At 39.6% G+C, this 20,644-nt stretch overlaps 1 protein-coding gene across 2 annotated transcripts in view; it reads left to right on the forward strand.

Annotated features, from left to right (window-relative positions):
- The window catches only part of MAGI3 (membrane associated guanylate kinase, WW and PDZ domain containing 3), a 214,107-nt gene that overhangs the window by 152,639 nt on the left and 40,824 nt on the right, over window positions 1-20,644 (forward strand). For both annotated transcript variants that reach the window (XM_075264082.1, XM_075264083.1), the window contains exons 8-13: window positions 4,251-4,357; window positions 4,454-4,642; window positions 8,082-8,687; window positions 15,012-15,043; window positions 17,549-17,711; window positions 20,539-20,630. In XM_075264082.1, the coding sequence (XP_075120183.1) occupies window positions 4,251-4,357; window positions 4,454-4,642; window positions 8,082-8,687; window positions 15,012-15,043; window positions 17,549-17,711; window positions 20,539-20,630 (1,189 nt within the window). The remainder of the gene's footprint in view (window positions 1-4,250; window positions 4,358-4,453; window positions 4,643-8,081; window positions 8,688-15,011; window positions 15,044-17,548; window positions 17,712-20,538; window positions 20,631-20,644) is intronic.

The following is a 20,644-nucleotide window of genomic DNA, read 5'->3' on the forward strand; positions in this document are numbered from 1 at the left end:
CCTTCTGTACAAGCATCTGCATATTATCTGATCTACATAAGTATTGTGATACCTCAGTCTCCTATTTAGTAAGGGGGGGGTGGGAAGAATACAGGAAGTGAGAAGAGGAGACAACAGGCAAACTGCTGAAACAGTGAGATGGGAAAACCTATAAAACTTTAAACCTATAGTGAAAACATGATCAGGTATTCTATGTTTCTGCAGGTATAATTGACTGTTAATACTGTTTTGTTTTGAGTTTTTTGCTTTTTTTGGAGGGGGAGGGGGGTGATAAAATGACATCAAGTATGCCAGTGTATGGATATATGGCCTCCTAAATACATTCATGACTTTTTTTCACTCCATGACTAAGGTACACTATTTATAAAAAGTTCTAAATTCCTTTAATTGCAGATTGATGAAGTGTCGTGGCACATGAAATTGAAGCAAATGGCTTAAAGTTCTGTACTGTAATGCTCATTGCCTGCGGCTTGGTTGTCGGACTAATACTGAATTGGCTGAGGTGTTTGATCGGGTTGTCTTTGTATCCTGCGTATGAATATTTAACTACCTCTGAGAGAAGCCTCTCGGAGCAGACAGCACAGCGAGAAGCTGTAATTTCCTGCTGTTTCTCAGACACCTGGGACAGGAATTAAATGTGCAGAATTTATTGCACTGAGAACAAATAATGATATGCTCTTTGTTACTGACCCTCACGTCAGATCTGACTCCAAGAGCAGTCCGCAGGAACTAATCAGACTCGTGATATTCAGCGGTATCATTTATTAATAAAATCATTTATTTATTTTCATGTGCTGGTATTGGCGAAACCCGTAAAAAGCCAAACCTAAAGTGTAGGATATAGGGATATTTCTTTTTTTTAGGTTTTCCTGAGTAAATTGGGTCTAAATCATATATTGATCTTCTTCAGATCTACACTTGTATATATTTATGGGCATAACTGCTTAGTTTAAATATATTTTTAGCAAATACAGAGCTCAAAATCCCATTTTATTTCACACGGTCATAGGTTCTTGCTGCCGCTTCTAGAACTTACTGGAATCATATTTATAACTATAATTATATTATAATATCTGTCCTCGATAGGCCCTTGAACTCCCGAAGGTGGCAGCTGGTTTCATATTGAATCTCCTTCCTTTTTTGGAGGGGAATGACTGAGTGATGGCCTTTATGCTAAGTCATACATATTAGATGTGTATGGGGGACCTCCAAACTCTTCCCCAGCAGCAGTTGTAATGGGATTGTGCATTGGGATTTCAGTGACCTAACCTTTTGCTCTTAGAGAGATTAGTGGTTTTCTCCCCTCTCCAAGCTTTGTAGACATGCAACATTTTGCTGATCCAAGCATGCATAAATATGGGAGACTCTAAAGATATCACTTTCAACTGAGTGCTTGGCCGACTGCTATCTATAGTCTATGGCCGGCTTCACTTAGGGTTTATCTTTCCCAACACCATGATGTCTTCAGAGTAATTGGGAAGTTTTGCAGCAGACCACACACCTCTGGCAATGTTCAATAGATTAATGCCGGCCAAAGCCACCAACTTCATTGGAACTGGCTAACCATCTACAGTTTATGGGGTCTCTTGACATTGTACGGATAGAAAACGTCAACTAAGAGGGTCATTGGATTTTAACGTGCTTGATCCTTTTGTTCTCCAGAGGTAAAACACTGTGCTGATGGCTTACTCCCCTCTCTTCATTCAGCACACTTGGCCAAGCTGACTGCTCATGTACATGAGGGTCCGATGTGATTTCTATCAGCCAAAATTTTTAAGCAAAGCTTTGGAGGAATGTTAAGGGATGTGGGAGAGGTAGACAAAATGGATAAACATAAGACATACAGTTACTGTAATGGAAAAAGGATTGATCAGAATACTTAGAAAAGTACTATTTGTAAATGTTCTATTTCGCCTACATATGAGTTTTGTGTGTTCATCAAGGAGTTAATGATCTACTTCATCATTAAAGGGAGAACATTAGTCAAGAATTGCTAAATGTGTAATTGCTCTGGTAATTCCCTGGTAGGAATATCTGGGGAGCATACTTAATTTGAGAATGCGAGTCATGGTGACAGCTTTGAGAAGGAAGAGACTGTGAGCATCACAGTAAAACGGAGCGACTGCATTCGCCACATTAATTCACAGCTCGTGGTGGTGTGTCTGATAAACACCGCAGTAACGCTGTGGTGTTCTCTAAAAATATCGTGCTAGGTAGACCATTTGTAGTTTGCGTTGGCCTAACATGGTAATTTTATGTTACAGTAAACGGGGCAGATTTATTAAACTGTCTAAAAGCAAAACTGTAGCCCATAGCAACCAATCGCCATATAGCTTAGCTGTGCTGTTAGTGGTTGTGGGTAACTAAGACAGTTTATTAAATGTGCCCCATATGTTTCTATTCTACAATGTGGACTTACCATGTGGCTTAGTATTAGAGTTTATAACTTTAATACTGTCTTCTTATGTGACCCAAGGAACATCAGTAGTTGTTTTTATCCTATTTAATATTATAATTGTGAGTTTGTGGGTTTGTGTGTTTGGATGTTTGTTCCTCAATCACGCAAAACCCGCTCAACCGAATTGGCTGAAAGTTTCCACAAACATAGTTAATACACCCGATTGCGCAATAGGCTACTTTTCGTCACAATAGCACATATACATTTGTGCCAGGACCCCCACAAAACCCAAACTCACACCACCATCTCTGCAATCTCACATACTTTGGACCATAGCAAGCCTCAAAATTCATATTGCCCTCTACAGCCTAGCCCCTAACCCCACACAATCACATATACATATACTTTACCACTTTGCCCCTCACCTTAAAGATACTCCAGGAGGCTCTCTTTAACGCTCCGGAGCAGCCATGTTTGCCGACCCCCACCGCTCTGACAATCCACGACACCGCCCACCCATGTCAATACCCCTAGGCAGTCTAATAAATGCAAAAACAAAAAAAAGGGAAAAAAAATAAAATTAAAAATTAAAAGTATTACAAATTCAAATCCCCCCCCCCCTTTCCCTAGAACACATATAAAAGTAGTTAAATACTGTGAAACACATACATGTTAGGTATCCGTTGGTCCGAAATTGCCCACTCTACAAAGCTAGACAAATATTTTGCCTGGACGCTTAACGCCGTAGTGGCAAACATACTGAAAAGTCCAAAACCGCAGTTTTTTCACTATTTTCATTATCATACAAATATCAATCAAAAGTGATCAAACCAATAGCATTTCCCGAAAATGCAACAACTAAAAACTACACCCGGCCCCGCAAAAAAAGACGCCGACACAGACAAATAAAAAAGTGACTGCTGTCAGAATATGGCAACTTTTAAAAACAAAAAAATGTCAACACACTACTGGCAGAAAATATCAAATCATACAATGTCGTATATCGAGGTATAGTAACTTGAAATACCTCTGTCCCAAAGACACTATGTACAGTTTATACCAACACCGTATAGCAGCTGAAATACAAATTAACTTCAACACAAAAGTCTCACGTATTCTCTGAATTACTGAAAAACAAGATACAAAGTTACATTTCATATCCCTTACCTTATACACAGTACGAAAACCTTACCCGCGCCTGTATATACCCACTTCCACAATCACCGCAGACGAAGTCGCGGGTACCAGCTAGTGTATAATAAATTGCATTGTGTAGGGCTGAGTTGTCAGAGGCTGTCCAAATAGGTGACCATATTGGTATTTAATATAGGTATTGTTCACACAGAGCAGTAGTTTGACCTGCAGTTATTGCTGCAACAATTGTGGTGTCTTATGAACAGCAAGTTTCATGCAGTCTTTTGGAAGGGATTACTGGTACCGGGCCCTGCGTGTATGCTATGACCTCAAAAATGCTATGTAAGTCAGTAGATACTGGTGATCGTTACTTTCCTCAGTACTTGCTGCTTGACTGTTTTTTGGCTCTGCCCCATTACGGAAAAGATGGGATCAATGACTACAAGTTATCTACAGGGTGATGGAGTAGTCAGAGACCCGCCTCCTGCGTCTTCATTAGTACAGGCTGGTGTTTTTTCCTCTCCCTATGTGCAGCCTATGAGCCAAATCCTGCCTCACGATCACCAGAACGGTACTGCATAAAAAGCTGATATCCATTCCATTTTTCAAAGCTTCTTCTTGAATGTTGGATCTTTGGGGCTTCCTATATGATGTGTATAATGTTAAATATTAGATATACGGGTCATTTTATAATTTGTGTATTTTTTTTTCTTTTAAGTCACATTAATCAGAAAACCCAGTTTGAGAATCCAGTAGTAGAAGCTAAAAGAAGGAAACAGCTTGGACAACTGAGTTTGCCTCCATCAGAGATCGCATTAATACCTGGTACGTTTTCTGTATTCACTTGTATAGAGTAAATGGCAGATATATTTAGTCGTTGACTCATTCTGAGCTATTGATCTTTGTTTCCAACCACTTTAGAAGCAGACAAGTCCCCTTTCACCAGAGATCCAGCACTTTTAAAGGGAGCAATACTACGCACATCCCTGAAGAAAAGCTCCATGGGATTTGGCTTTACCATCATTGGAGGAGACAGACCTGATGAGTTTCTCCAGGTGAAAAATGTATTGAAAGATGGCCCCGCTGCACAGGATGGTAAAATTGCTCCAGGTATGACACACACGACCTATTAGTTGTTTCCTATGAATGGAAACCTACATGTAAAATCACCCTTTCAAAGATGATGGGAAAGGTGTCCTTGCTTAAGCTATTCTTTTGGTAGAAGCCTGAAATGTTATCCAGCATTTATAATCCACTATTTAGGGTGATCCTCCTTTCAGTACTGTCAATACAACTTATCTGATCAATGATTCACAGTAATGGAAGCGCTCACACACGGGCTAACTGTAGCTGAACCAGAGAAATTGTTGAATATATATCTATTTGAGGAGTTGAATCATAACCCAGTTAGACTGGAAAAGAAAATGCACTTGAAAGGATTTATTAGGATATGAAATATAAAATATATACGTATTGCAAAACCCAATTCAACACAGCTAAACTTTAAAGGAGTCTGCCAGCTCCCCCTGATGTGGCGTCTTAGTAAACAGTGGTGTCACCCATGAAATATACATGAAATTCATTGTGGAGCAACTTTTATTTCAATGCTGCATTATTCTGCTCTTCTGTTGTTACTCTTGGCAGTGTATGTAAGTTGCTATATCCATACTCAATGTAATGGTGTCCAGTCAGTGTCATTGTGGATATGGGAATGGTAATGGCAAGTTATCAATTTAAGGGATCCTGTCAGGTCCAGAGCACCTCCCAAACCTATAAGATTGTCATGTATGGGCCTTTTTAGGATGCAAGACCATAACTTTGTGGACAAAAACCTATACACCAATGCAGAGGTATCATCTTATTATGGCTCTGCAAATAAGCCTTCAAGTGCACCAGGGGTGGGGTCTGATTTCCAAAATTTCCAAGAAGTGTCCATTGTAGTTCTCTTCAGAGCGGAATAACCCTTGGTTCACATCTGCATTTAGTAATCCATTCGGGAAGTCCGCATGGGGACCCCTCGAATTGACTACCAAACGTACTTACAAGTGGTGTGCAGTGAAAGCACACGGACCCCATAGACTATAATGAAGTCTGTGTGCTTGCCGCGAGTTGCCCACATGAATCATACGGACAGGAAAGTAGATTGTGATCTACTTTCCTGTCTGTATGTTCCCTGTGGAGATCTCACGGCAAGCACACAGACACCATTATAGTCTATGGGGATCCGTGTGCTTTCACTGCACACCGCATACATTCCGTACTCTGTTCGGGGTGTCCCCATGTGGACTCCCCCGAACGGATTACCGACGCAGCTATGAATGAGGCGTAACAGAGCAACAGTCCAACTAAGTTCAGTTATTTACTAAGACATGCATGATAGAAGAGCTGAGAGTTCCTCTTTACATAGTACACCGAGTGAGGGTAAACTATAAAGTATGCTGTGTACAGATCTGTGTTGTATGGATCCATTATATGGCAGCCATTGCAATTCATGGGCCAACACCTCTTTGTTCTTCTATTTTCGTACCAAGGCTTTCTCCTATTAATTCAAGGAGAATTTGTTAAAAAAAAAAAAAAAACCTCACGACATGTTGTGTTGCATAACATATTTAATGGAGGCCATTCCATAGAGCCCAGCTTTTCTGCTATAAATTTATTTTAGAACTTTTTCCTTAGTACTAATAATTATTTTAAGATTGTTCACGTTTTTACTTTTCTAGCAGTACTTCAGGCTAAGCTATATATTTTCCCTTGGATTTCCTCCATAAATACTTGCAGCGAGTGGGTTAAAGTAATGACTGCAGCTCAGGAAATGAACTGCATCTGTGTGGAAGCCTACACTTAGCCATCAAGAGCCTGAAATAATGTCCTCCCAAAATCCATTTGCTGCTCTTATTAACTGTAATGAATAAACGGACTTCTCTGCAATCAGCGCAGAAATGAGTTTTGGTATAAAAATGTTTCAGATGGTGAAAAGAAATCGGCATTTAGAGAGAACTTGGTTTCATGGAACAGTGAATTCCAAGCTGTGCACTCTGTATATATCACTAAATATGAGGCAGGGCATTCCAGGATTTGCAACATTTCAGGGCTCACAAATGAAGGCGTTTTAAAGATGCCCTTCCGAAATCTGTTGTTTTACTGTTTTCTTGTCCCTTAAAGAGGGCTAAACTACATAGTTTTACCTAAATATTTTTTTAATATTTTGTACATTATTGAAATGATTGAAGTGATAGGAAACACTCTTTCATTTTGCAAACCATAGTATCACAAAGACTGCACCCTTGTGGAAATCTTACATATTCCTGTTCTTACTGACTAGCAATTGCTTCAATCTTGCAAGGCTATGGCTCCATGTAGCAGAAAACTATACACGGAAAACACTTGCAATTCCACAGCTAACATTAAGATGCTGTGTTTTTCAAAAACGTGTTTTTTTAAATCACAGCTTTTCCTTTTTTTTTTTTTTTTTTTGCGATGTGTGGATGACATCGAAAGAGTAGAAATCCCTACATTAATGTAAACGCCCTACTACTTTCTAAATAACATCATTTATCAAAAGTGAATAGTTACCCATATCCCGCCCCAGGGACATCTTCTGATAATCCTGTGGCGATCTGTTTCCCCATGTCCAGAAACAGATCGTCACTTCCACTATCTCCCCTCCCCCTCCCCCCCCAAGTACCCCATTATACTTACCATTCAGCAAGACGGCCCCTCTCTCTGTAACGATTCTGTCAGATTCAAACTACAGTGGCTTGGAAATGGCTCCAACACCTTAAAGGGATTGTACAGTGAATTGAACTAAGCTGCAATAATAGAAGCAGTCCAAATCTCAGGGGGGAAAAGCAGACCCTTTTTTTGCATCCTGAACAATCCCTTTAAAGCACATTTAATGTATTATCCTAAATAGGCTGAATCTCGTTTGAATGTGACTAGGCCTCAATCATAATCCAGTGACATACTCGCCCTGTAGTCATTGCGGACTATTATCCTTCTTTATTTCTCATCCCTCAGCAATATCGCTTTGCTTGACTTCTGCAGAGCAACCTAGCCAAGAGTCAACCATGTAGTCACCTCTGTAATATATTGCCAAATCATTCATTCACTGTTATTTTCTTTACATGCTTAGTAGTATTTGTGGGACATCCAACTAAACTCAAACATCAGAAGGCAGATTTATATCTAACCACTAGAGATTCCCTGCAGCTATCTGCCAACACTTAGCTTGGTTAAATTTGCATAAGATAAGGAAAGTAGCTGTGAAACACCACTGGAGCTTCATATTTCCAGGGTATGCAAAAGACTGGATTGTACTAGACAACCTGCCCAACCCTTATTGTAAGAGATGATGATCTAGAAATAATTAGGTTCAGATTTATGATGCCTCTTCAAAGAACCTGAGGAGGGGATGATTTGGTGGTGTTGATAGGACAGAGAGAGATGTATGTTCCTGCCTGAAATCTGTTCCCATAGTATGCAGTACATCAATGAAATCAAGGGGCATTACATTGACAGTTTTAAGACTTAAGTCTTCTTGTTTTGCCAGGTGATGTCATTGTTGACATAAATGGAACATGTGTCCTTGGTCACACTCATGCAGAAGTTGTCCAGATGTTCCAGCTCATTCCCATAAACCAGTATGTGAATATGACCCTTTGCCGGGGATATCCTCTTCCTGAAGATAGTGATGATCCCGTAAATGATATTGTTAATACACCACCTATCATCAACGGGCAGATGACAACTCAAGGAGAGAACATGGGAAGCCAAGACTTGAAATCTGGAGTGGTTGTTCTGGACCAAAATGGAAAGCCAGGTCATGTGTTAGTCAACGGAAGGTTAAATGGCCCTTCACTTGAGATACAAGATCAAAGGACATCTGTGGCATCAACTGTGAACTCGCAGCCAGAACTTGTTACTGTTCCCTTATTGAAAGGCCCTAAGGGGTTTGGGTTTGCTATTGCTGACAGTGCTATGGGCCAAAAGGTCAAAATGATCTTGGATAGCCAGTGGTGTCCTGGACTTCAGAAAGGAGATGTAATAAAAGAAATCTATCACCAGAATGTGCAAAGCCTAACACATATACAGGTGGTCGAGGTCCTGAAGCAATTTCCGGTGGGGGCTGAGGTGCCATTACTCGTGCTAAGAGGAGGTTAGTAAAACTCTTATTTTTATCTTTACTAATCTGTATTATCTTCTCATTTGCACAATTGTGTCCATGGCTTTGAATTCTTTTTTTATTTTTATAACATACAGATGAATACATGTATACAACAATGGGCCATACCATCGAACAAACAGAAATATGTTGTGCTTTATTAATATTTGTGGATCTTCACTTTGAACCCCTCGATGTAGCAATTCCAGAAATTAAAGTTGAAGTTTAAGGAAACTGGCAGCTAGAGATGTGATAGTGATGACTTGTGATTGTAATATTTTTTGGAACTTTTAAAGGGGTTTTCCCACAAAACAATTTACCCTTTGTCTATGGGGTAGGAGATAATTTGCAGATCAGTAGGGGTCCGACTGTTCAGACCTCCACTGAACACGCAGACCACTCCATATAGTTCAATGGCAACACCTAGTATAGCTAAAGTATTATGGGGGTCTGAGCACTCTGGCCCCCATCGATCTCCAAGGCCCCCATTGATCTGCAATTTATTCCCTGTCTTGTGGATGATAGTTAACTTGTTTAATGTGAAAACCCCTTTAAAGCTAGGACCATACAGTATTAACATACTGCACAAATTCTGCAGCATTGTCTTCTACAAGACCACTCAGAATTGAGTGTTTTTTGTTGCAGCTAACCTGAAACCTACAGAAGTAATTGACCTTTTGCATTACAAGTCACTTTGCTCTGCAGGTTTCAGTTATTTACAATGCTGATACTTCAGATCTCAGCAGGATGAGCTGTGGTAGGTTTGTGTCATTTAAGTCGCTGCAATATCCATCCATGTCCCCAGTGCAAAGTTCAGTCTTTCTGCTGAGAAATTCAGCTCTTAGTTCATAGCAAATTAGGAGTTTGGTGCACTCAGGGCAGGGCCACACCTGCTGGAGCAGATCTTGTTTTGTGGTTGCTGCAAATTACTCTCCATGGAACGTGTAGGTATTTCGGTATAGAGGGCAGTATTGGATGGTGAACAGAAAAGAAAACTGGTGTTTCGGCACATGTGGTCCCACCATGAGAAAGCTGAACTGCTGAAATTTCTTATGCTATGCGTTTGAGTTTCCGTTTGGGTCCTCTTGGGGACCCCCGAATGGCAACCTAATGTGCTTAAGAAAGCAGTTACCCACGGAAACCTGTGGACTATAATGGGCTCCACTGGGATTCTGTCCGAAAAGGGTGAAAAATGTGGAGAGAAAAGAGCTGCTTGCAGTGCTTTTTTCTCTGCATTTTTCAACCAGAATGGGGAATGGGAATACCCAGGCGGACAGCATGCAGAGGTGTGAACTTAGCCTTAGCCACAAGTTTGTACTTTGACCAGAGAAAGGTAAGAGTGACTATACCACACACCGACCATATAACTCCTTGTATGTTGTCAGTAGCAGTTTTGATGGAGGTAGACTGCCTTTAATTGCCTATTTTAAGGATCGCAAATACAGAGAAAAGCAGATTTGGCACACACTCTTCCACCCGGCTGCTGGCTCCTTAGAGGTCAGCTAAGTTATGTGAATGTTAATGAGGAGATGGTTCTTATTCTATATAAATCAACATAATGAGTTGCGTTCTGAATAGGTGTATTTTCATGATTCAAGGCTTCAAAGGTGATTTTGTCTCACTGCACTGAACATAGTGATATATTTCTCTATGACAGCATTTCTATGACAGCAAGCAGCTTTCCCGACTGTGCTTATAGAGTTTTCTTTTCTCTTGTAGTTTATCTGTTTGCTGGCCTGTATTTGCCCTGTATTTGCAGTCCACTGTGCCTGGACTTTTGGTCACTTAGGCTTCATGGATGTTATGGCCATTTGGTCTTTTCTCAGTTATTTGTTTGCAATTTTATAGTTACTCCTAGCAGTCTGGTAATGCAGTATCAGTAATGGAAAGGGGAGGGGGCAGACTGTTCCTTATTGTGCATGTCCACAGTCTGAGACTGAAACGCAGAATTTGTTTCAGCCAAAATCTGATAAACTGATAAAACACCATGTATGAAGGCTTATACAGTTAGAGAACAGACTGCCCAGCAAGGCATAGCATATATTTCAACTTTTTGTGAAAACTCGAGTACCCGTTAAACAATTTTGATGCTGTGTAGGTAAGAACTAGCTTGGCCATTGTAACCATATAGATTCTAATAATCAAAAGACAACACTCTGAGAAGCATCTTCTATTATGAACCACAATAGGAGTAACACTTTCCAATGGAGATGGGCACTTGTCTCTTTTTGTATTTTACATAGGGGTATTCCAGTAACAGCAATTATCCCATATGCAAATAATAGAGTGTAACTTGCTGATCAGTGAGGATTCAGCCATTGGGAATCCCACCTATGACATACAGTGCCAATAAAACAAATGGATTACCACGTTGGTGGGAATGGTGGGCTTCTCAGTGGTCAGACCTCAACGATCAAGCTATCCCTTAACTAGGGGTTTACTTGCTGTGATTTCAGTGATAAAGATCCTTTATGGAAGATACTAAGTTGCATTTTGTTTTGCCAGTGGTGAAAACGGTTAAATAAGACATCTCACTATATGGATTAGAAGTATCGCCCTTAAATCATTGATCTCCAGCACAAACATTTGCACACAGCACGGCTTCTGTTATTTCAGAGGGAGACCACAGATCTGTATTGATTATGTCTTGATGGCTTTGTTTTTCTCTGCATGGCCTGCAAGTTGTATGGAGAACTCCATAAGGGAAAGCTAAACTCACTGAATTACTGCGTACCTAATAGGATTTCCTAGTGAGAGCAAACTTCACACCGTTCGAACATAGCAGTTGTTTGCCAAGTTTTCTGTGAAACGTATTTTTATGAAGTTTTGATTATTTTATTTGTCATTTCCCAAGACACCATCTATATTTGAAAAAAAATGTCTATATCCTACAATTTACATTCTAGCAATTAAGCCTAATAATAGACTGACACTTGCCAATTCTGTTAGGATTTTCATTACAGCAATCACTTGCTGACATTATCACAATGGAAGATAATACCTCTTCAGATGATAGTGACCCATGATTGCATTTACTGCTGACAGTAGGTGGTATTTCAGCTTATGTACTCCCCTTCTGCACAGGGCTAGAACAACATATGATCTGAAAACAAAGACAGATTGGAAAAAAGTTATATATTTAACAGTAGAAATGTAACAAATGGTGATATGTACCTTTTAAAATCTGAATTTCCCGATGAGGTTTGTATATAGGACTTTGAGTCTTTATAACTGTACAGTCTTAGTTGCTCATAGTCCACAACTAGAGATGAGCGAACACTGTTCGGATCAGCCGATCCGAACAGCACGCACCCATAGAAATGAATGGAAGCACCTGTGACGCTGACTTTGCCGGCGGCCGGCCGGCATCACAGGTGCTTCCATTCATTTCTATGGATGCGTGCTGTTCAGATTGGCTGATCCGAACAGTGTTCGCTCATCTCTATCCACAACTAGTCTGTGGTTGGATAAATGACTATTGCTTTATAATTCTAACCTAATGGAGTATCCTCGATATACTGTGAGAGTCTGCCATAGACAAATGTCAGCAATGTAACTGTAGGACCATCATCTTCCCAGTTAGTACTGATAGGTGGTGGGAATACAGTACATTAGATGGTTAGTGCAGATAGATTCTTGCTATTTCAGCATGGACGCAGTTAATAGCAATTACATTGACTCCATTTCTATTCCATCCTAATTAGCTTATACTTGCACATTATGCGGTTCCTGATAGCTGCCAGTTAAAGAAGCGTCTCTATGTCTTCTGTAATGGCCCAGACGCTGCCCTTTTAAGAGCCGTTTTATTCCCAGTGATTGAATCCGAGTGGCCTTATCAAGGCTCATTCATGTGTTACATTCATTGACTTAATTGACTTTGCGTCTGCGAAGAGAAAGTAAAAATAAAACATTCTAAAGCTGCGAGCCGGGATTAGGAGACGTTTTATCATGCCGTCCAACTTACCCTGGTCTTAACCTTATTTTGCTGTAGATGTACAATATGCAAATTCTGATTGTTCCGATTTGTTAGGTTTAATGTAAGCAGTTCTAATCCTGCATTTACAATTCTGCATTTGGTAGTAATATCACAATTGTATGCGCATGTTGTTTGAAAGATTAGCATTTCTTCTTGGGATATATTCACATATAAAAAGACTGGCCTTATGTTGCAATAGGTCATCTCATCTGCAGCACCTTTTGCTGGCATTGAACTCGTACATGATGTATTGTTATATAGTGCACATATAACCATATCAGAGATGATCCTATATATGTGATATACTGCAAAGTGCCCATAACAGTGAAGTTCAACTTCAGTACATTTGTCTGAATATACAGTCTACTAAACGATACCGTACAGTCATAATGCACTGAAAAATAATATGCTGAACAGGGAATAGAGAGCCATATACTACACAATACCTATACTGCACAATACCTATACTGCACAATACCTAAAAGTGGCCATGCACCTTATACAGTGGATATATTATTCTCAACCCTCCCATACACATGTATTCATGCCTCAGCCAAGTTTGCATTAGTTCTTTGCAGCCTAAGTTCCTACTAGACACCTGTAGGGGCAGTTTATGATCTGCGAGAACAGAGGAAATATACTGTAATATCCTAAATCCTTCTTTCTCACTGAAATTGGCAGATTCCACTGATGTTCACATAATGTGTATGATTCCCCTATTAACAAGGTCCAACCTATGGAACCCCATAAATCAAGAGAAAGGCGTGTGGATACTTTGCACCCCAATCTGAATGGAGTAGTGGTCAGGCATCATGCATTTCCAATTGTGTCAGTGGAGCTGCTGAACGTTCTATTGAAATGAATGAAGCAGAAACCCACCCATCACTCCATTCACCCAAACCAATCTGAAAGTTGATTTTGTGAGCAAACTCCTTTAATAATATCGCCATAAAGTGTGCAAATAAGTGCAAATACAGAATGAGCAAGCAACTGCTCCATGCATAAATGATCTAATAACAATTCTGTATAATAGAAACGAATATATCATTTATGATATTTGTGTCTGTAACCCAATAAAGACAGCTCCTATGTAAAAGTAAATATTGATATATAGAGACGATTTTAGTCTGTGGGAGCAGATGTATGAAGCTGGTTTTATAATATAATACCAAATTTTATAATAACCAAAGTAACAAATATTATTTATATATTAATATATACAGTATAGGGTTGAGCCAATCTTGAGATTTCAGGAATGTTTTTAAAATCCAATTTCCGATCATTTTCCATTCAAACCCGATCCCAATTCCGATCCCAATGCAAGTCAATGGGATTTTTTTTAATAATCGAAGATCAGATTTTAAAAAGCGATCCTATTCACTACACAGCATGGAGTCCAAAAATTGAACGCTTTCATTTTTAGACTCCACGCTGTGTAGTGATTGAGAAAATCCTCTGGCTACTTAGTCCCCCCTGTTGTCCACTTACCTGCACAGATTGCTGCCGCTCCCCGCTGTTCTCGCTTCTCTTCTCGCCTCCCAGGTTAGTGTTACAGACCAAGGAATAAGGTAGGGCTTGTGGTTTAGGAGAGTGAGGGCGGGGAGATGTGAGTGCATCAGCGAGAACAGCGGGGAGCGGCAGCGATCTGTGCAGGTAAGTGTTAGCTACTAGAGATGTTAGCTAGTCTCCAATTAGAATGAATGGACACAGCCAACACGCAGAGGTTTAAGTGGCCGGACGCCAGCACAGACTGTGTGCCGGCTGCATCCATTCATTCCTATCGGACCTAGTTAACATTGTTAGGCTAACAGTGTTAGCTTTTCCCACAATGCTTGGCCAGTATCAAAGCATTGTGGGAAATAACCTCCAACCTCGATCCCGCCTAAAAAAGATCGGGATCGGAATTCCGATCACGATCGTGAAATTTACTCGATTGCGATCGCTCAACCCTATATATATTATTTATAACAAAACATTTTATAATAACACCAAATATTATATAGATTTCTAATAACATGAATAATATGTATATTCATAATATAGATAATAAATCACCAAAAATTCTTTAAAAAAAAAAAAAAAAGGTTTAAAGCAGTTGTTCCATTCCCACTCCACTTCCTCTTCTCACAGCCATCAATATCATAGATCCAGGTAATCCCTTTATCTTTACATTTTATTTAAGCAGTAGGTCTTTTTCTTGGGACATATTTCCTTTTACCGCTAAGGATGAATGGCGTGTATATAACCCTGTACAGTAAATACATTGATTTTAAATATTTTTGTAGCAATGATTCTTTATGCCTTTCGATACTTGTTAGTCACATTTTCTTTTCTCTTTGCAGCTCCACCATCTCCTACCAAAGTAGCCAAAGTGGTGAGTTTAATTTACTACTTATATTACATTGTAATTTTAATGGATCCTCATCTTGATGTGAAATTCAGGAAAGTTGAGAAGTGTAATGTAAAGTAGAGCAACACTCGCAGTTTTAGTTTCTGAACTTTTTGTTTTCCTCGCATAAGCCACTGTATACGTGTACGGTACTAAAGTCATTTGTTTCTGGACTTTTATGCGCTGCATATTTATTTTGCCAATAAATTTCTCACACATTAAATCTGTACACACGGGTCTCTCTACACAAATACAGAAAGAGATTTGTTTTCCTTGTTAAGAGGCCAGAAAAGCAGAGAGGACCCATTACTATGGCAGTAAACACAATTTTATGGTGCTTTGTGCACCATGTAAAAATGAAACATAAGCCCACCCAGTCCCACTTCTCATAACTAAACAAATGCAGCTAGCTAGGCACACAAACTCAAACTCAATTTAGCTTCTTACTTTTTTATTTGTAGTTATAAAAAAAGGCGTTGTTTTGTTTTTATATAAGTCAGTACTTTACGGCTGACCTTCCTTAAAAACATAAAAATAAATGAAACTTAACAGAACTCTTCGTTCCTCCTTAGTAACATCTCTGTAAAGCCTTTCCCTTCTAAGATCATTGTTAGTTCACCCCCTCCCCCCCAAACACTGATTGAATTAGTGCAGAGGCTGCTGTAAGTACAGGACTTTACTTATCAACTTCCTTCTACTGACACACAAACTACTTATTTCAATAATAATCATGTTTTACTTACTGTCTATCTATCCATCCATCCATCCATCTCCTGTCTATCTATCTCCTATCTATCTATCTATCTATCTATCCATCCATCTATCTCCTATCTATCTATCCATCCATCCATCCATCCATCTCCTATCTATCTATCTATCCATCCATCCATCCATCCATCTCCTATCTATCTACGCACTTTCAGCGTATCATTTGCGGGCTCTGTTTCCTCCCCTCTTTCCCTTGCTGTTGGGGTTCCTCAGGGCTCGGTCCTAGGCCCCCTGCTCTTTTCTCTCTACACAGCCCCCATTGGACAAACCATCGCCAGATTTGGCTTCAGGTACCATCTTTATGCCGATGACACCCAATTATACACATCTTCCCGTGACATCACCCCTGTACTCATACAGAACACCAGTGACTGTCTTTCTGCTGTCTCTAATATCATGTCCTCGCTCTATCTGAAACTAAATCTCTCTAAGACTGAACTACTACTGTTTCCACCATCTAATAGATCTGTCCCTGATATATCCATTGCAGTCTCAGGCCTTACTATAACTCCTAGGCAGCAGGCCCGCTGCCTCGGGGTCATGTTTGACGCAGACCTTTCTTTCACCCCTCATATTGAATCACTCGCACGTTCATGTCACCTCCACCTCAAAAATATCTCCAGAATACGTCCTTTCCTTACCAGAGATACATTAAAGACACTTATTGTCTCTCTGATTCATTCTCGCCTTGACTACTGTAACTCCTTACTAATCGGTCTTCCCCTCACTAAACTCTCCCCTCTACAATCTATTCTGAATGCAGCGGCCAGGCTCATCTACCAGGCTAGACGCTACAGCGATGCCTCTGGTCTGTGCCAGTCGCTACATTGGCTGCCTATTCAATATAGAATAAAATATAAAGTTATTACTCTCATCCACAAGGCTCTCCATAATGCCGCACCTCCCTACATTTCCTCCCTCATCTCTGTCTACCGCCCAACCCGTGTTCTCCGCTCACTCAATGACCTAACACTTACATCCTCTATTATCAGAACCTCCCACGCTCGTATACAAGACTTCTCCCGAGTTGCACCACTTCTCTGGAATGCTCTACCCCGGACAATCAGATTAACTCCCAATTTCTACAGTTTCAAACACAAACTAAAGACGCATTTTTTCAGACAGGCCTATCACAATTCCTAATGCAAACCCTTCTTGATGCCTTTTCAGCCTAACATATTTGTCCATGCTCTATCCACATGTTAAAGGACACTACTAGTGACGGCCCATAAAGCTTTGTTTGTGTAATGGCTGCAACCTCTATTACAAAATTGTCTGAACACTGTATAAGCAATGCCGCCCCTCCTACCTCTTGTGTCATCCTCTCTACCTCATAGATTGTAAGCTCTTGTGAGCAGGGCCCTCAGTCCCATTGTGTGAAATGGCGTTCTTTGTTTTGTATCTGTCTGTATCTGAACCCTACAAATTGTACAGCGCTGCGGAATATGTTGGCGCTATATAAATAAAATTTATTATTATTATTATTATTATCATCTATCTATCTATCTATCTATCTATCTATCTATCTATCTATCTATCTATCTATCCATCCATCCATCCATCCATCCATTAGGAGGCAGAAAGAAAGGAAAACCTCTTCTGGCTGTACTATTAAGTCTATATGTGATTTGAATTTTTATGATATGACTTCTTACAGGTATCTTTAGTAGGTATCATACGATTGACTGACATAGTAGTTACTCACCTTGTTGTCATTTTTAGAAAACTGACAAGCAGGAGCTGACGGGGAGCCTGGAGACAATTGGCACAACTGAGCCTGTACCACAGCCATTGCCCTTTCCACCAAATCTTGCTCGATCCAACTCTCCAAAACTTGACCCCTCTGAAGTCTATAAGAAATCAAAAAATATCTTTGAAGATAAACGTGAGTACCATCTTCATCTGTCATCAAATGTCATTGGGTTGAGCCTGTCAAACTTGCATTTCTATGCATTGGAGCCAAGTTTACCAAAATTCAGACTCAAATTGCACCATAAAACTAATGTACAGTGAAGGAAATAATTATTTGATCCCTTACTTGTTTTGTTAGTTTGCCCACTGACAAAGACATGAACAGCCTATAACTTTAAAGGGGCTCTATCACTGGGAAAAGTCATTTTTATCTAATCACATGCTTGCATAGGCTTTATAAAGTCTATTCCACACCTACCTTTAGTATGTAAATTTCCTCAGTGGTTTCTGAATAAGTCCGTTTTTATTACTATGCTAATGAGCTTTCAGCCAGCACAGGAAGTTCCCAGCAGCACTTGTCTCTTCTATTATCTCCTATGTGTGTGAGGCAAACAGGAAGCTGAGTCATCAGCAGCAGCAGCCTCCCATAGGAAACAATAGCAAAGGGGTGCACGATGTATCATGCACCAGTCTAATTAGCATATGAATAAAAACTGACTTATTCAGAAACCACTGAGGCAATCTACATACTAAAGGTAAGTGTGGAATAGACTTTGTAAAGGCTATGCAAGGATGTGATTAGTTAAAAATGACTTTTCCCAGTGATAGAGCCCCTTTAAGGGTAGGTTAATTTTAACATTGAGATATGGAATATCAAAAATAAGATCCAGAAAATTGCCTTAATTTTATAAATGTATTTGCATTTCACATACAGAAGTACCGTACGTATTTGATCCCTCTGGATCAAAGCATAGCAGTCAAACATTTTTTGTAGTTGATGAGGTTTGCGCACATGTCAGGAGGAATTTTGGTCTAGCTTTGCAGATCATCTCGATAGCATTAAGATTTTGAGGCTTTCACTTGGCAACTCAGATCTTCAGCTCCCTCCATAAGTTTTCTATGGGATTAAGGTCTGGAGACTGTCTAGGCCACTCCATGACCTTAATGTGCTTCTTTTTGAGCCACTCCTTTGTTTGCCTTAGCTGGAAGACCCAGCCACAACCCATTTCTAATGTCCTGGCGGAGGGAAGGAGGATTTTTCGGTACATGGCTCCATCCATTCTCCCATTGATGAGGTGAAGTAGTCCTGTGTCCTTAGCAGAGAACAACCCAAAAAAATAATGTTTCCTCCTCTATGCTTGACAGTGGGGACAGTGTTCTTTGGGTCATAGGCAGCATTTCTTTTCCTCCAAACACAGCGAGTTGTGTTAATCCCAAAGAGCTCAATTTTCGTCTCATCTGACCAATCTGTATGATTCTGAGAGTGGTTAGGAGAAGGTGCTGTGGTCAGATGAGACAAAAAACTCTAGTAAGATGCACCAGATCTATCAAACGGCGTATGCTACTGTCTTAAATGTGATGTATCTTCTGAGTGTCCTGAATACATTTAAGTAATCAAAATTTTTGTCAGCATTAGTAAATCTGCCCTACTATTTTTGTAGTCTCTTCAATAATAGTCTTTAAAAATCCAGTATTTTACATTTCATTACAATAAGTTTCCATTAATAAATAATAAGATCCTTAGTTCACGTGTGTAGCAGAACAGTGAGTAATGTTTCCATTGCCCCCTGGGCTCTTGTGTTTACCCAAAGGCCCCAGTGCCACATAAGAACGTACCAGTGATATAAACAGCATATGAGAGATTGAGATGGGGACATATTATACATATTTTTGGGTGAAATACACCATGGCAGCTTTGATAAAAATTGTTCCTGGAGTTTTCCCATGAACAGAATCGTATATAAATTTGAATGAAATGAAAAGTTAATAATTTTTGTAAATATAATTTTTTTTTTTAATTTTGCATGGTTTTTAATGATTTAATTTTTTTTAATCATCTTAGTAGTAACAGTCTGTTATATTTATCGGTTGCCAATGGATGCCTATGGTCTGGCACTTATCAGAATCCTAGTCATGATTTCTTGATTGTGGAAAGGTTATCAGGCAGAGACATCACATGTATGACAAGTTATATTATATTTTTCTATTTACAAAAATATTTATGTTCATAGAAATATCCCTTTACGTCGAGGCCCCACGTTGCAGAAACTCAGCTTTTTTGTTGCAGATTTTGCTGCAGTTCTTTTAGCCAAACCTAGGAGTGAGAAGAAGGTACAAGAGCTTCCTATATATTTCCCATTCCTTTTGAAGTCATTCTTGATTTTGGCTCAAAAAAAAGCAATAAAATCTGCATAAAAAAAGCCGCGTTTTTGCAACATGGGGCCTCAGCCTTAAGTTATCGACTTGTCTATTGCATGTCCTACTTTCAAATATTTTAACAGATGTTTTCATATATTCTCCTGAAACCTAAAGTCTACTTAAGGAGAGAAGAATTTCCCAGAGGAACCAAAAAGTTTATTGTGTGTTCTATTGATATATTATACATTGTTAATAGAGCATATGTTTCTCGTGTCAGATTGACCTTTGCTACATCACTAGACATGTATATTTAACTATATATGTGGATATAGGTAAAATGGGAATGAAGGACTTGTCCTAACATGGGCACTGTGAAGGTCATAATGAGGCAATGGAGAAATTGCAAACCTTACAGAGGGTAGGAGCAACAATAAAGGTCTCCATCCACGTTAAATAATTGTTTGACGATTGGATTGGTATCCACAAGACAGGCCAACCATCAAATATGTATGCTACCCTGGTATTGGCTGTGTATGGCCAGCTATAGTGTTGTTTTATATTCTTCTCTATTTCTTTTATTTATATATTACCCTTTTGATCACCGAATAGTGATACCTGGAAAGCTTTTTTTAATTTTTGGCATTTTTTATTTTTATGTATAGCTCCCAATACAAAGGACTTGGATGTATTTCTTCGCAAACAGGAATCTGGCTTTGGGTTCAGAGTTCTTGGAGGTGATGGACCAGACCAAGCGGTGAGTGCTATTTC

The sequence above is a fragment of the Leptodactylus fuscus genome, chromosome 2, assembly GCF_031893055.1.
Source record: "Leptodactylus fuscus isolate aLepFus1 chromosome 2, aLepFus1.hap2, whole genome shotgun sequence".
Taxonomy (NCBI): Eukaryota; Metazoa; Chordata; class Amphibia; order Anura; family Leptodactylidae; genus Leptodactylus; species Leptodactylus fuscus.